This window comes from Cuculus canorus, chromosome 12, assembly GCF_017976375.1.
Source record: "Cuculus canorus isolate bCucCan1 chromosome 12, bCucCan1.pri, whole genome shotgun sequence".
Classification (NCBI taxonomy): Eukaryota; Metazoa; Chordata; class Aves; order Cuculiformes; family Cuculidae; genus Cuculus; species Cuculus canorus.
In genome coordinates this window covers 8404181-8419032 of record NC_071412.1, presented here as the reverse complement: position 1 = coordinate 8419032, position 14852 = coordinate 8404181, and the positions used below count along the sequence as shown (strand labels likewise).

General features: G+C 53.3%; 1 protein-coding gene across 8 annotated transcripts; it reads left to right on the top strand.

Moving 5' to 3' along the window:
* Window positions 1-2989: 2989 nt before the first annotated feature.
* LOC104059699 (apoptosis-enhancing nuclease) lies at window positions 2990-6100 on the top strand. 8 transcript variants are annotated; one of them, XM_054078076.1, is made up of 4 exons: window positions 2990-3080; window positions 3728-4398; window positions 4672-4872; window positions 5247-6100. In XM_054078076.1, the coding sequence occupies exons 2-4, from the start codon at window positions 3730-3732 to the stop codon at window positions 5448-5450; spliced, it is 1074 nt and encodes a 357-aa protein (XP_053934051.1). In that variant the 5' UTR covers window positions 2990-3080; window positions 3728-3729; the 3' UTR covers window positions 5451-6100. The 8 variants fall into 8 exon arrangements, with proteins under 8 accessions (XP_053934051.1, XP_053934050.1, XP_053934052.1 ...); XM_054078075.1 differs by having other exon boundaries at window positions 2998-3039; window positions 3725-4398; XM_054078077.1 differs by having other exon boundaries at window positions 3020-3080; window positions 3725-4398.
* The last annotated feature ends 8752 nt before the right edge of the window (window positions 6101-14852 follow it).

Genomic DNA, 14852 nt, shown 5'->3' with positions numbered 1-14852 from the left:
CTGTTCCTCCATCCTATCAGCACTGCAGCCAAGGACAGAGAATCAGCTGGAGAAGGGAAAGAGGCAGAGGACAGGTGAGTTCACAAGCCCGAAGATAGTGACAGACACCCACTGCCACCACCTCCACTCTGCAAAGCAGCACTCTGAAAACCATAGACAAAGGGACCATAAACACTGCAGAAGTCCTGCAGCCTTCGGCAGCAATGACCTGGGGACAGGCACCTTGGCCAGACACTGGCTTTTATTGCAGGAGCAATGACCAGGTGGCAGGAGAGGGACCAGCTCCCAGACGAGGACAGAGCCACGCAGGCTGCTCAGCCTGAGATTAGGCTGGTGCTCATCTCACTTGGAGCATGGCCAATCGCTTCGAGTAAATTATTAATCCAACAAATTTAGCCTGTTACTCTAGTCGTGTTCTACCCAGAGTTTTACAGATTTTGTTATTATTTCAAATTGTGCAAACAGTGCAGAAACCTCTCCCGGGCTCTGGTGCACTCTGCCTTCATCTCAGCTCTTGGCTCCTCTGCCACGTCTGAAATAATATTTCTACCATCTGGTGCCAAGCCCTCCCCCACAGGGATCTGTGGAGTCAAGTGGCATCCCTGTTCGGCACAAGGCTTCTACCAAAAGGAAAAACAACTATCTACTGATGACCCAGAGGTCAATGGGATCAGAGGAGGCCACAGGACATCGATGGATCCATTCAGAGCTAGTCTGACTTTATTCCACCTCCATCCTTGCATTTGGGATATGGGAGAAAAATGATGCCCCTGTTCCCTTGCAGACTGGGCTATCTTGGCCTTGGGAAATTTGATAAACCTTTTCCCTTCCTCCTCACATACCCATAATTTCTCCTGTTGAGGTTGTCTTTGTAACCAAGAAGGTATAGCTAAAACTTTGCACTGCCGAAGAGAATCACATGCCTCTTGCAAAACATACAGCCTGGGAAGGAAGGAGTCACTGAGTAAAGAGGAGAGGAGATGGATGGGCTTGTTATGGACCAGCCAAGAGTGATCAGACCCACAAGTGCAACAGCAACGTGTCCAGGAAGAAGCTATCCACCAAGAAGCACCAAACAGCTGAGGTACTTGAATCTCCTTCCTGTCCCACTACAGGGCTTGAGGGAGAAGAGCAGCCAGTGATGCCACCTCCTCACCTGTCTAGAGCTGGTGGAGAAATGCCACCAGCAAAGGAAACCCATTTCCCTCACACTAGAACTCAAGTTTGCTCCCACTCATGCAGTGACGGTCAGCTTACACCTTGCTTAAGTGGGAGAAAAACAGAGCAAAGAGGTTCAGGAACCACAAATGGACGTCACCAAGAGCTGCAACGCACGGTTTCACCCAAAACAGCAGGAAAGAGCATAAATTTCTACAAAGAGACTTGTCAGAGCTCCCTAGCAAGTTACTGTGGGACACTTGAGCTGCCCTCATGAAGGAGAATTAATTAGCTGAACAGCACGGACAGAAGCAATAGATGCAAACCACAGAAGCAAAAGGTTTAAGGAAGGGGTTTACTGTTTAGAGAAAAAACACAAAAGAAATAGGAAAAAATAAATCACAGGGTAATCTAAATCTTTTCTTTCTGACCATGCTGCAGAAGCTCAAGTATGGTGAGAAGGGGGAATGACAGAATGTGAAAACACGTGTCCTTCATCCTCTTGAGCCCTCTCGGTGGCTGGGAGAGAGGGATGCTCAGCACAGGGCCCTGCAGGATGAGGACAGACAGTGCCTGGCTCCCTCTGGAAGACTAGTGATTTTGTTGTTGTATGGCTCATCCCACCACAACAAGTCACAGTCTGCCCTAGGGCGCAAGGCATCTTCGGCAATGTTAAAGGCACAGGGAAAAGGTGGAGCTGGGGCTGCCAGTGGTCCTTCTCCTCTTCTGACCACCTTGAGCGTTGCTTTTGTGAAACTCAAGAGTGAAGCAACGACAGGCTGGTCTGAAACCCCATCCGCACCCATGCCCTGGCCAGAGCTGACCCCTCGCAGCCCTGGGGAGCACCAGAGGAGAGCCTGGAGGATGCAAATCCCATGCTGTGACACCTCAGTCCACCCCACAGAAGTGGTGCTGCCCTAGACAGCATCACGACAGTCCCCAGCTGGAGAAGGGATGTCCACAAGGTCACCACTTCACTTCACCCTAGCAAATACACGGCAAAACTGCAGAACACTGCTGCTCAGCCGAGCCCAGTGTGTGGGGCTGAGTACCCCGATGTGCATCTCCACACCAAACCCACCACCTAGAATCATAGAACCATAGAATCATATTTTGGTTTGAGTTGGAATGGACCTTAAAGCCCATCCAGTTCCAGCCCCCCTGCCATGGGCTGGGACACCTCCCACTGGATCAGGTCTCTCCAAGCCTCATCCAACCTGGCCTTGAACACCTCCAGGAACAGGGCAGCCACAACTTCCCTGGGAAAACTGTGCCAGTGTCTCACCACCCTCGTCATGAAGAATTCCTTCCTAATGTTCAGTTTAAATCTTCATTCTTCCAATTTAAAGCCATTCCCCTTGTCGTGTCACTCTATGCCTTTGTAAAACGCCCCTCCCCAGCTTTCCTGTAGCCCTTCCAGGTACTGGAAGGCTGCCCTAAGGTCTCCCCAGAGCCTTCTCTTCTCCAGGCTGAACAACCCAGCTCTCTCAGCCTGTCCCCACAGCAGAGCGGCTCCAGCCCTCAGATCACCTTCGTAGCCTTCCTCAATTCCGCATCCTTCTTACGTTGGGGATTCCAGAACTGGACACAATACCCCAGAGTGGGTCCCTTCCTACCAGGGCCAGAAGCTGGAAGCCCTCAGTAGCTCCCAGCTGTGGGATGCAAGCACCAGGTGCGCTGCTCCAGCGGCCCAACACGGGCTGCCATCACCCCCCACACCGCGCCTCCCGCTCCGCCGCTGGAACCGGAGCGCTGGCAGCAGCCCCGCCCCGCTCACAGCTCCCGCCCTGTATGCAAATCACCCCTCCGCGCAGCCAATAGGGAGGCGGGGGCGTGGCCACGGCGGGACTTGCCCGGGCATGTGAGCGCGGCGGCTTCCGGGTAAGACACGTGGGAGCCGCGCCGGGGCTGGAGACGGTGGGGTAAGGGGCGAGGGGCGGCCGGACGGGCAGGGGCCCGGGGCTGTGACTGAGGCGGGGAGAGCCCGGGGCTGGGACAGAGGCGGGCAGGGGCCCGGGGCTGTGACTGGGGCGGGGGGAGCCCAGGGCCGGGCGGTGGGGCGGGCAGGGGCCCGGGGCTGTGACTGGGGCGGGGGGAGCCCGGGGCCGGGCGGTGGGGCGGGCAGGGGCCCAGGGCCGGGGCTGAGGCGGGGAGAGCCCGGGCTATAGGCAGGCAGTGCTCTAGGGGGTGTGTAGTGGGGTGGGCAGGGGGCTGAGGCCGGGACTGAGGCAGGAAGGGGCCGTGCAGTGGGCAGGCAGGGCTCTAGGGTGTGTGTAGTGTTGGGCAGTGAGGTGGGTAGGGGTCTGCGGATCGGTAAGAAGGTGGGCAGGGCCTTGGGACCCCGAATGGGGCAGATAGGGGCCAGGCAATGAGGAGGTAAGGGCATGAGGACAGTTTGAGACAAAGTGTCCGTGTTCTCCCCTACCCCTTGGCTGCGCTGCCTGTGCCTGCGCACACTGCCGGGGGGGTGGGTATGTCACGGAGGGGCTGGGTTGCTGTGGGGTATGTGGGTCCCCTTTGACAGGGGTGCTTGAAGGCACTCATACCCCCCCTGTACTCACTCCAGCAGGGATGCCTCCTGGTAAAGGGCAGATGACCCCACTGCTGCCTGCTCCAAAGGTCTCCATGCCCACCCCACAGGGCACCCATGATCCCGCCACAAGGAGATGCGCTCAGCCCCCGGAGGGCCCCAGCTCACCACAGGGTTGCAGCAAGAAGAAGAGCCGCAAGCATCAGCGATTCATGGAGCGCCGGGCACTGCTGGAGCAGAAAGGGCTGCTGAGACGGCGTCTGGGCAGCCAGGCCTTTGTGACAGGGACAGAGGCACACAGCACGCTCACCAAAGCAGGTGGCACCACAGCACCATATTGCGGGAAGGTCTCCAAATCCAAACAGGTTGCCTACTCGTCCCTGCCCCGATCTGCCTCTCCAGACAGCATAGCCAGGCACCACTCTGTGCTGCTGTCCCAGGGGAGTGGCAGCTCCAAGGGGGTGCAAATGTCCTCACCACTTCTGCGCCCAGGCAAGTATGTGGCCATTGACTGTGAGATGGTGGGCACTGGTCCTCAGGGCAAGCTGAGTGAGCTGGCGCGGTGCTCTGTGGTGAACTATGAGGGGGACGTCATCTATGACAAGTATGTCCAGCCTGAGCTCCCCATCATGGACTACCGGACACGGTGGAGCGGCATCACCAAGCGGCACATGAAGAATGCAATTCCCTTCAAGGTTGCCCAGATGGAGGTAAGGAAAAAGAAAAATTTAAAAAAAAAAAAAGAAAAAAGGCTGTGTATTAGGTGTTGGACACAAATTGGGGTATTTAGTGGCCTGTGCTGAGCTGCTCTGAAGCAGAAACACAAGTAGAGGATAGGAGCCTCTGAAGATGTGTAGTTAGTTTGCTTGTTGCTGCTCTGTTCTGGGAGCCAGAAGAGTGGAACTGAAGGAACTGAATTTAGCACAAAATGGTTTATTTTATGCTTAATTGGTGTCCTGTCTATCCCTTTCTGACGCTTCCAGATCCTGAAGATCCTGAAAGACAAGATTGTGGTAGGACACGCCATCCACAATGACTTCCAAGCCCTGAAGTACTTCCACCCGAAAGACAGGACCCGAGACACCAGTCGTATCCCCATGCTGAACCAGAAGGCAGGGCTACCCAGCAAGGCTAGTGTCTCCCTCAAAAGCTTGGCCAGGCACCTGCTCCAGAAAAAGATCCAGGTGAGCACCAGGAACCTTGAGAACGGGGAGTAGTTCCTAGGCTTGCTATGAGCCTGTGCAGTCAGTCTGGTCCCATCTCTGTGAGTGCCCTCTGTGAGATGGAGTTGAACCTTGTTTATCCTCTGTTCCCAAGTGCGATCAAGCTAGGGGAACCCAGGACCTCCCAAGCTGACTATTAAGCGTTTCAGTAAAGCAAGTACAGAACCTTTGCCTTCCAGAAAGTGCTTGAGATGCATGTTTCTCCTAGGCTGCACTGAACCTTTGCCATCTCCAAAACTCCCAGCACTTGTGTCCTTCTGAGCAAGCACTCAAGGTGACCTGTTGGATATTTGGCAACCCCTTTTACTAATGAGGCTTTTTCCCTTTTTTTTTAGGTCGGCTGCAAAGGGCACTCATCAGTGGAGGATGCTCAGACAGCCATGGAGCTGTACAGACTGGTGGAGGTGCAGTGGGAGACCGAGCTAGCCCGTAGCCTGCCGCCCCGGCCCCCCAGTCCTGTCACAGACCCCACCACAGACAGCAGTCAGTACATGGATGACCGATATTGGCCCACGGACCTGATGACAAGCAGTCTGTGATGGGGGATGGCATCTCCTCCATGTTCTTTGGGCCATCCTGATGCCTTCAGCTATTAAAGGTGGAGGTGACTGCTGATCTCCTCCTCTGGAGCTTGTGCTCCACATGCTCTGCCCAGCAGCTGGATGTGCTGTAGACAGCAGCACAGGGGAGTCAGGCACCCCCAGCCCTGCTAAAGGTTGGAAAAATAGTGGCACTTGGGCACTGGCGATGTCCCTGAAATACTGTCTGCAGCCTATTGCTGCCACACAGAAATAAGTGCTGGGGCTGTGCTGTGTTCATCTGTCACCTAATGCTTGGGGATGCCCAGGGTTCTGGTGTGAGCCTGGAGGAACCCCACTGGGTATCCAGCGGCAGTGGGCTGGGGCAGATAGGACACCTCCTGTGTCCTCTGGGCAAGGAGATTTCCCCTGTGGTGGGTGAATGGCAAGTCTTCCTTTGGGGGGGGGCTTGAGGTGTCTTCCTGATGCTCGAAGGCTGCAAACCATCTGGGGGCAGTTAAACAACCAGTTTCCTTCTCAATTACTTTGCACAGTGAAGCCCATAAAGAAAGTCTGGGTCTTGTCTGTGTCCAGCCTTGATAAGACCCTAGGATGCACTTCATTTTTAATAGACTGCTCATGTGTCTGTCCAATTCTGAATTAAAAACTGTTCTTGCAAAACCCTGTATTGCGTGATCTGATCTGGCAGCTCTCCAGGGACAAGGCAGGGCTGAGGTTGGCATGGGGTGGACATGTGCTGCCTGCATCCTGTGCTGGGGCTTAGTGCTTAACACCCACCTGTAACTAGAAAAGGTGCGTTGAATGATCTGGTGGTGGCTGGAGTGAGCAGTTCCTTGGGATACAGGAGATCCCTGTGAAGGTGGGAGGAACAAGAACCCTGTGGTCTGGAGCTACTGACTGCTTGGGAAAAGCCTAGTGCCAAGAGTGTGTCCTGCTGTGTTGTGCTCCAGCAGGTGGGCTGTCACAGCTTGGGGAGCTCCATGTGTAGAGGAGAGAAACAGCTGGGATTTGCCCACCCTGCAAGTCAGCATCCCTGCTCGCAGGGTCTGGGAACAAGAACTGTACCCACTCTGTGGGATGGGAATGATGCTAAGCTGTGGTGTGGACTGCCGTGATGGGGTGATGCTCACCTGCAGTGGCCCGGCCCACAGGCTGCTGCTTCCTGGGAGATGTAGCTGTGCCTGCAGACATATACCCGGTCTGGGTGTGTGAGCACCAGAGTGGAGTTTGGGGCTGGACATGGGGAATTGCATGCTTCCCTGAGAAACCGAACAACCACAGTTATAGAAAATTGAGGGGGTTTTGCTGAGTGATGTAAGGCTGCCCCTTTAGACAGGGGTCTCCCACCCACTTCCCGAGCTATAAGATGGGGCGTGGCAGCAGGGGGCTTTCAGGACCTTGATCATAGCACAGTGTAGGTACAGCAACCAGATCTGAAGTCCATGTCCCCTGTGGCCGGGCTAGATGGGTCCCAGGCTATTCCCAGCAGGAGAAAAGGAGAGCTCAGCCCCAGCCTTGGGAAGCAGCCAAGGGAGCTGGATGACGCAGGCACACCTGACGCACACATCGGTGCCATTACAAGATGCATCGTGCACTTCCCATCTTAACTCTTCCCTGGCTGGCAGAAGAAGATGAGGATAGCTCATGAATGCTTCAAAAACATGTCAGACATCTGAAAAGCTCTGCCAGTTTGTCCCAGGCGTGTTCCTGATGCAGCAAGCTGTAAAAAAATGGCTGGTACTATGCTCTGTGCGAGCCTCAGGGTGCAGCTCAGCTGAGCCCCAGCCTGATGCCGTGCAACGTCAGCAGGAGCTTGTAGGGTAGAGGAGAGATCTGAACACCATGAGAGCACCCAAGGGGGTGTATGGGGAGCACAGCTGGCACAGGTTTTTATCTGTTTCCTCCTTTCTACCATTTCCACCTGTCCTGAGGGGGGGCAGGAGGGAAGCGAAGCTGTATGAAAGGCAAAAGCTCTGTGGGTCAGCACACCCACTGTCAGAAGATAGTGCCATCCCAAAGCTAATGCAGCAGCACTGATTTCTGCGCCCAGGAGAGCAAACGCAGAGGAGGGGCACAGCAGAGGGATGCTTTGCTCAAGGCCATATAACCTGGCCCATATAACTGCAGCCCCTCAGGGGTATGTGGGTTTGGGAGGAGCTTGCATGGGGCACTGCATGTCTCCCAGCTTCTTTGCCCACCTGACCCCCCACCTTGTTGCCCGCCAGGTCACCCTGTCTCACCTCCCCATAGCACTGACTTGCCCTAAGCCATGTGATGGCTCCATGGGAGACACAGATATGCTCGACTGAGGCTGCAGAAAGCTGTAAAAGGAGGTGGAAGGCCATGAACCCTTATCAGCCAGTGACTCAGCCTGCTTTGCTGTCAACCAGTGGCAAGGGGAAGGTGTAATTAAGGAAAAAACCCTCTATTTCTGAAGCCTTGACTATCCAAACACTATAGTGAGACCCACTTCCAAAACTAACCCTGGGCTGGGCTCCAGGCAAGGGACAAATCTCTCTAAGCATTCATCACATACAATCCAAGGCAGATTTTTCCCTGCTTGTTCACAGCATTGCTCTCCTGCCTGCACAGCTGCCCGCCTGCCCTCCTGGCAAGGCAGCCCCATGCTTGTCTGCTGGCATGAGGTGTTGGGAGAGTCTCAGGCTGCCTTTAAGAGCTTATCACAGTCACCACCACGGTGATTTACCTCGCTGCTGAAATACCCCTCAGCTTCAGGGGCAAATTTGAAGACAGCAACACAGCCAAAGTCTGGCTGCCTTTTGCTGCTCCCATATCCAGCAAGCTTTACTTCTATGCCATGATCTCCAGGTGCTGGGGAAGGTAAGAAACAAATTTGAGGGGTTCATCTCCATTTACATCAGTTTTGAAGGGCTAGGAAAAAAAAAAACCACATGCTCTGCAGCCCTCAAGTCCCTGGGGCGGGGTGGCAGAGGAGCAAACCCCACTGTGGAAGATGAGGGGTAGTGGCAACCCAATCCCTACTGTGAAAAAGCAATGTTTGCTTTGAATAATCCGGATAACAACTTTCATCCCTTTCACACCCGGTGAGCCCTTCAGGAGCTAATCAGGATTTTCACAGGTGTTTGTGAATATTCACCTACATGCCAAGGTGTTGCTATGGCTGGAAGCAGCCAACCTTTGCTCTGGTTCATCACTGGAGCAGCTTGCTGGTGCTCGTGCTGGGAAGCTAAGCATCTTTAGGCAGGCTGAGTATCTTTAGGCAGGCGAAGGAGAGCTGAGTTGGCTCACCATTTCTGCTATATTTCATGATAACTGAAGATCCTGCAGAAAACTCAGCCATTGTCTCAATGACCCTGAGTAATGATTAACTCAAACACGTGAATCCAGCAATGAGCTTTTTTATCAGAAGGAAAACATTGTCAAATGAGTTTTTTTCCAGCCAGCTGCGAGAGCAGGTAACTGATAAGCCTGTCATTGGAGTGGGGCTGAGCCAATGGGAGCCGATGGCGACGGCTTTTACTTCTGTCTAGCAACAGATTCTCCTTGAGCAGCAGACAGCAATTCAATGCTTTCCCTTGCTTGTATTGAGCTCCCCCTTTCCTGCCCTCTTGCTACACAAGGGTTTTCATGGGAGACACTTGGAAACTGAATTTCACATGATTTTCCATGGTTTTCAGTGTTATTCGGTGTGTATTCCTATCCCACATAGCGCGAGCTTTGCAGCTGTAAAAGGGGATGCGTGACCCCAACCTGCTCACATCTTGGGCTCTGTTCACACCTTGCCTCGTCCGTGCACAATGGGCTCTGCTTCTGTTGAGTGAGTGTCAGAACCAACAGGATGTTTGGAATAGCACCATGGCAGAATTGCAGCTGTATCAGGAGACCCTGCTCCAGGGATGTGTCTGACCCTCCAGTTCTGGATCGCCAGTACCTGGTCATGGTCCAGCCCCTCTCCCAGCTGCTGGGGGCTGTTTGCATGGGGACCACAGCTGTGATCAGCATCCCCTGATCAAACACCTCGGTTGCTTTGATGCTGGCTCTGGTTATTGCAGCACATGTGGTTGAAATTCCGTGTAAACCCAAAATATCTTGGGGTGGAGCAATGCCGGTACCTAATAATAGCATGGAGCAAGCCCCTAATCTGGGGCAGTCTATCCCCTTGCAGTGGGACACAGAGGGATGATTTGCCCCACTTACAGGTGGAAAGCCGAGGCTTTGCTCAGGTGACTTGCCAGAGACCACACTGATCACAGCACAGGGACGAACCCCATCAGCACCCCTACCCACCATCACCCATCTCCTCTATGCCTCAACTGTAAATTGGAAGGCAGACAACTCACAGCCGGCTATAAATTAAAATCTCATGAGCCTTAATAACCCTCTTGGCTGGAAGAATTGAATAGGTGTGATGTGGAAATGAATAGGCACATCTGGCAGCCGCTTAGCACTTTGGCTGCAGAAGGGGTGTGCATGTGCATGTGTGCATGTGCATGTGTGTGCGTGTGCGAACCGCCAGCACAGCCTCCCGGATTGGCTGCAAAACCCCTTCCCAACCGATGCTGGGCACTAGAGTGGCCTAGCAACAGCCTTTTCCTAATGAAAAACAAGCCACTTAAGCATCATGACTGTCGGCAGATGAGAAGAAAAGGCACAGTCCCTGGCACACCCTATCCTCCCAAAATAGGCTGCAAAGGCTGTGCTGAATGGTCTTGGGTCATCCAGCCTGAGTATCCTCGGTCTCCATGCCATGTGTGTGTTGTGTGCAGCTGCAGGTGCAACACTAAGAAGCCCCCAGGGGAGAAAGAGTCATCTGTGGCTCCATCCCTCTGTGTGGGTAGCCTAGGTGCCAGGCGCACCCCCAGCATGGCAAGGGCACCCCTACTGCAGCCGCCCCACAGCCCTGCACCCATGGGGCGAGCTGGGAGCTGGATGCCAAGTGGCCTCGGGGTCCATGAGCTGCTGGAGATGCTACCTTTAGGGAAGAAAGGGTTCATGAGGTACAGTGCTGGGGGCATATGGAGCACTCCCCAGCACCGCCAGGTCCAGGAGGGGCAATGGGGTTGGTCACTGCTGTGCTCTTGCTCAGTCATGTCACTTTCCCATGAACTTGCTGCAAGCTCTCCCCTGCCCAGGGAAAGCACTCTGAATACAGCAGGGTCTGACGCATGAGCATAAACTTGTCCCCTAGCAATAGCCTTCTTGCAAGCCAGCTCACAAAACAACTGCTGGGCTTATGGCCAGGGGACCAGGAACTGGTCCTGGGGTCAGTGGGCACGGGGACACCTTGCAGGAGGAAGATCGGAAGCTGGGGACAGCCACAGAGGGTATCAAGGCACAGCATTGCTTTTGGGCTGCAGAAACAACATTTCCGCAGGGAACAGAAGATGCAGGTCAGCTGTCTCCCACCAGTGTGTGCAAATCCCAGTAAAGCAATGGGGGAAGAAGACCCAGCTCAGCCCATCCTGTACTGAGAGCAGCAGTAGCATGGCGTGGTGTTTCCTCCATCCCCAATCACTGCATCATTCCAGGGAGCTTTACACTCTGCACCAAATTTGTATTCTTTCAGCCAGCTTTTCCCCTACCAGCTCACCCTGGGGGTGATGGGGAGATGTTAGAGCACCTATAGTAGGTCTTGGCTTGGCTGAATTCACAGTCTCTGCCTCCAGCCCCTCAACAGATCTACCTGCACCGCTCCGCTCCCGCACATCCAAGGCCTCTCTGAAAGCATTAGAAACAACTCTTTTTTTTCCCCACAGACAAGAAAACAAAATATCATCATCTTACCAGTGCCACCTGGCCAGGGCAGGGCAGCAAGCGCACTATGCCACGGGCCAAGAGCTCTGCCACGATGGATGAAGCAAAGGCTCTTTTCTAGGGGATCCTGATGGAGAAAATTAAAAACTAAATGGAGTAGGGTGGAAGCACAAAACACGACTTCGCCCACTCCTCTGGGCTGGCCACCTCGGGAGCCCAGTCCTGGTTTTCACCCCATTTCTGTCCATCCGAGGTTTGCGCAGTCCCAGCTATTCACTAGATGGTGCCCTCGGGCTGCTGGTCTCTGAGTTATCCCTTGGCAGGCTGGGGATGGGTGTATTTTAGGCAGGTCTCAAGCACAAAAGGAGCGTGAAAGCCACTTCCATAGCTCAATTAAATCCCTGTGTGTTTGGGGGTCTTTGGAATATGGATCCAGTAAGGAGCTGCAAGCACTGGCCTCCCTGCAATACCCAGACTCTATCTAATCCCTCAGTATATTATATTTCTACCACATGATGTGGTTTACCTCACCAAGACGGGAAGAGAAGATTGGCAAAGAGGCAATCCCATGGTGAATGCATCTGAGTAAATGAGATGGTGAGGGGCTCTTTATCAAGGAGTGTAGTGATAGGACGAGGGGTAACGGTTTTAAGCCAAAAGATTTAGATTAGATATTGGGAAGAATTTTTTTCCTGTGGGGGTGATGAGGCACCAGCCCAGACTGACCATAGAAGTCATGGCTGCCCCATCCCTGCAGGTGTCCAAGGCCAGGCTGAATGAGGTTTTCAGTGACCTTATCCAGTGGAAGATGTCCCTGCCCATGGCAGGGGTGTTGGATCTTTAAAGGTCCTTTCCAACACAAACCATTCTACGATTCTATGAATATAGCAACTAACCATCCACAACTGTTATCAAAAACATGTACACCCATAGTTCTGCAGCTCTGGTTCAGAGAGGAAGAGGAGGAAGACAAGATAACACTCATTATTACCAGGAGGATATTTATTAATTTAGAAATGTAAATTAATGGGCATAGATCAGCTTTAGCTGCCTCTGTTAAGGAAGAGCCCTGTCACAGAGTAGGAGGATGCAATGGGACAGGGATGCAAGGCATCCACAGGGCCACACGTGGACCCAGGGCAGGAACAGGGTCTGCTTACCCTCCTGGGAGGTCACTGTTTGCGTTTGCCCTTCATCTGGCCAGGATGGAGACTCTTTCCCTTTTATTAGAAACCACTCCTTCCTTTATAAAATGGGGATCCCAGCCACGATTGGCAACTTCCATGGGCCAAGTCACACAGGGCCACTCTGTGGTGGCAGCGTAGGACATGCCAGCACCCGCCTTAATCTTATGGTCTCTTAAAATAGCAGAATGATAGAAAAGATCAAAGCCAGAGCTACACAGAGCAGCGTTTGTTGTCATTTTAAGGTGGCATTAATATTCAGTTCTGGGTGAAAAAGTTGCTCCAAAACCAGTCTGCTGTTGCTGCTCATCTCTGCCCCACCCCAGGCAAACCCTGTAGTCCTCCTGCCCATGGTCGGGGATTTATACCTCTCCACTTTCTGCAGAGCCATCTAGACATCAGGGTGTGAGCCACAAAGGCCAGGGACTGCTCCTAATTTTTATTGTTATTTTTGTATTTTCATTGACTTCCACCCTCAGAAACCTTCACCTCTGAAAAGGAGACAGACCTGCCCTTTTGTGCCTGAGGACTTGATAATCCACAATTTTAAATAAGTAAAAACCCATGTTTATCACCGAAGTCCAGTGTCAGTAAAAGCACTGCAGTGCAGCTACGCAGCCTTGTCATCTCTATGATTTACCTTTGTGTAAGCTCAGAATATCCCCTTATGCAGGAGTTGGTTTTGTAGCCCATGCTACATTGAAAATGATTGTGTTTTCCATGTTGACTTGTAGGTCAGGAGAGAAAACTTGCAGCAGGGAAGCAAATCCTTATCTGCCTGCTGCAACAGGTGAATATTTTTGTTACGATGCCACAAAAATTGTTAAAGATGTCTGGGTTTGACCCATTTCCACAGGTTTCCCAAGATCACAACTAATTTAACAGAGAATAAATCCATTAATTTGTACACTGATGAAAGAATATAGGCACAAAGGTAGGCGGGGAACATCCAAAAAGCTGTCTCCTCTTCTGTCCTTGAGCCTCCCCTGCTTAGGGCTGTCCTACATGGATGCTGGCTAGGATGAAGCACGTTAAACCCGAGCCTTAGTTTGCATCTCTGGGGCACGGTCCCTTCTGCAGCTCTCCCAGCCGTGCCACGGCACCAATGCCCTCACTGAGAGCCTTATGAGGGACTGTAGCTCATTCCATCCAGGGCTGACCACTGCCACTTGTCCTGGGTGGTGTAAAAGACCTGGCACAGGTGGACACTGCCTCCTTTCAAAGCTCCTCTGTAGGCACCAGGCAAGCGCTGAGCCCTCCAGCAGAGGACAGGGGCAATGCGTGTGGGGAGAGAGAAAGCAGCTGGGTTTAAGGGAAGGGAATTCAGGATTTGCCCCCACCTCAGGTCACCGCTGCCTCCCCCAAGGGATCCATCTCACCTCCTGACAGCTCCAGGCATGGGAATTGCTGCAGGGGAAATCTATGGGGCTTTGAGGAGCTCCACCAAGGGTTTTTTGGCAGACACTTGCCTGCTCGCCAGGAGTAGGCACCAGGCACAAAGGCAGGGGGACAGACAGCTATCCCCCAGCCCCTCCATAGCCTTCACAGGCAGGATCAGGATCCATCCTGGCAGCCTGCATCCCCTGAGGCTGGAAAAAAAGCTGTGCCAGAACCAAGACACTACGCATGTGTGCACCTCTTTGGCCTGTCTCTCCATCCCTGGGAACGGGGCAGACCTGTTTGACGGATACCGATAACGGCCCGTTTTGAGCAAGAGCTTTATGAAACCACCTTTCACAGGCAGCACAGAGGACGGTTGTTCCCAGGGCCAAACCTCCCTCTCCCCACTCCTGCCACTGGATGCTCGGCTTCTTGAAACCTGTGGAGCCTGAGGCGACAGAGGAGACGTGGGAAGGGGGATTTATGGCTAGCTGCGAGGCGAGCTGGGAGGAGCTGTGCTGAGGCAGGGGTTTTGGGGGAGATGGTGGCATCAAGGCACGGCTGCAGCCGGCTGACGCCAGCCCTGCTCTGCGGCCTGAGACCCTTCCAAGGCTCCAGCCGAGGTACAGATGTTCCCATTGTGCATCTTGGGAGCCTTCTTGGAAAACTCCAGCAGTTTCGTTCCTCAAGCTGCCTTTTTAGAGCCAGCTTTTCTTTTTTTTTTTTTCAAAATCATATATATAATTTTGGAAGAAAGCCTTCTCGCTGCTGCATTTCTCTGACTCGTGACAACCACAGCATTTTAAAAGCTCCCTCCTTGCTTTGTGTCACCATCCCTGCCCCCCCAAGCCCGAATGATCATCGCCGTCCCAGGGTTTGGCACTATTTGACTCCAGTGTAAAGCAACTGCTGCCAAGCACAGCCTGTTTTGTATTGCAAGGGCTGGTTAGTGGGGTAAAGAGGATGAGAGGAAAGGCAGTCTGTGCACCAGGGATCCTGCAAACCAGGCATTTGATGCTAAAGTGCACGTGACCCCATTGCCGCTCCCTGACTCAATTTTCCCACCACGCAAAGAAGCATTGCAGTCAGGAGAAGAGAGGTT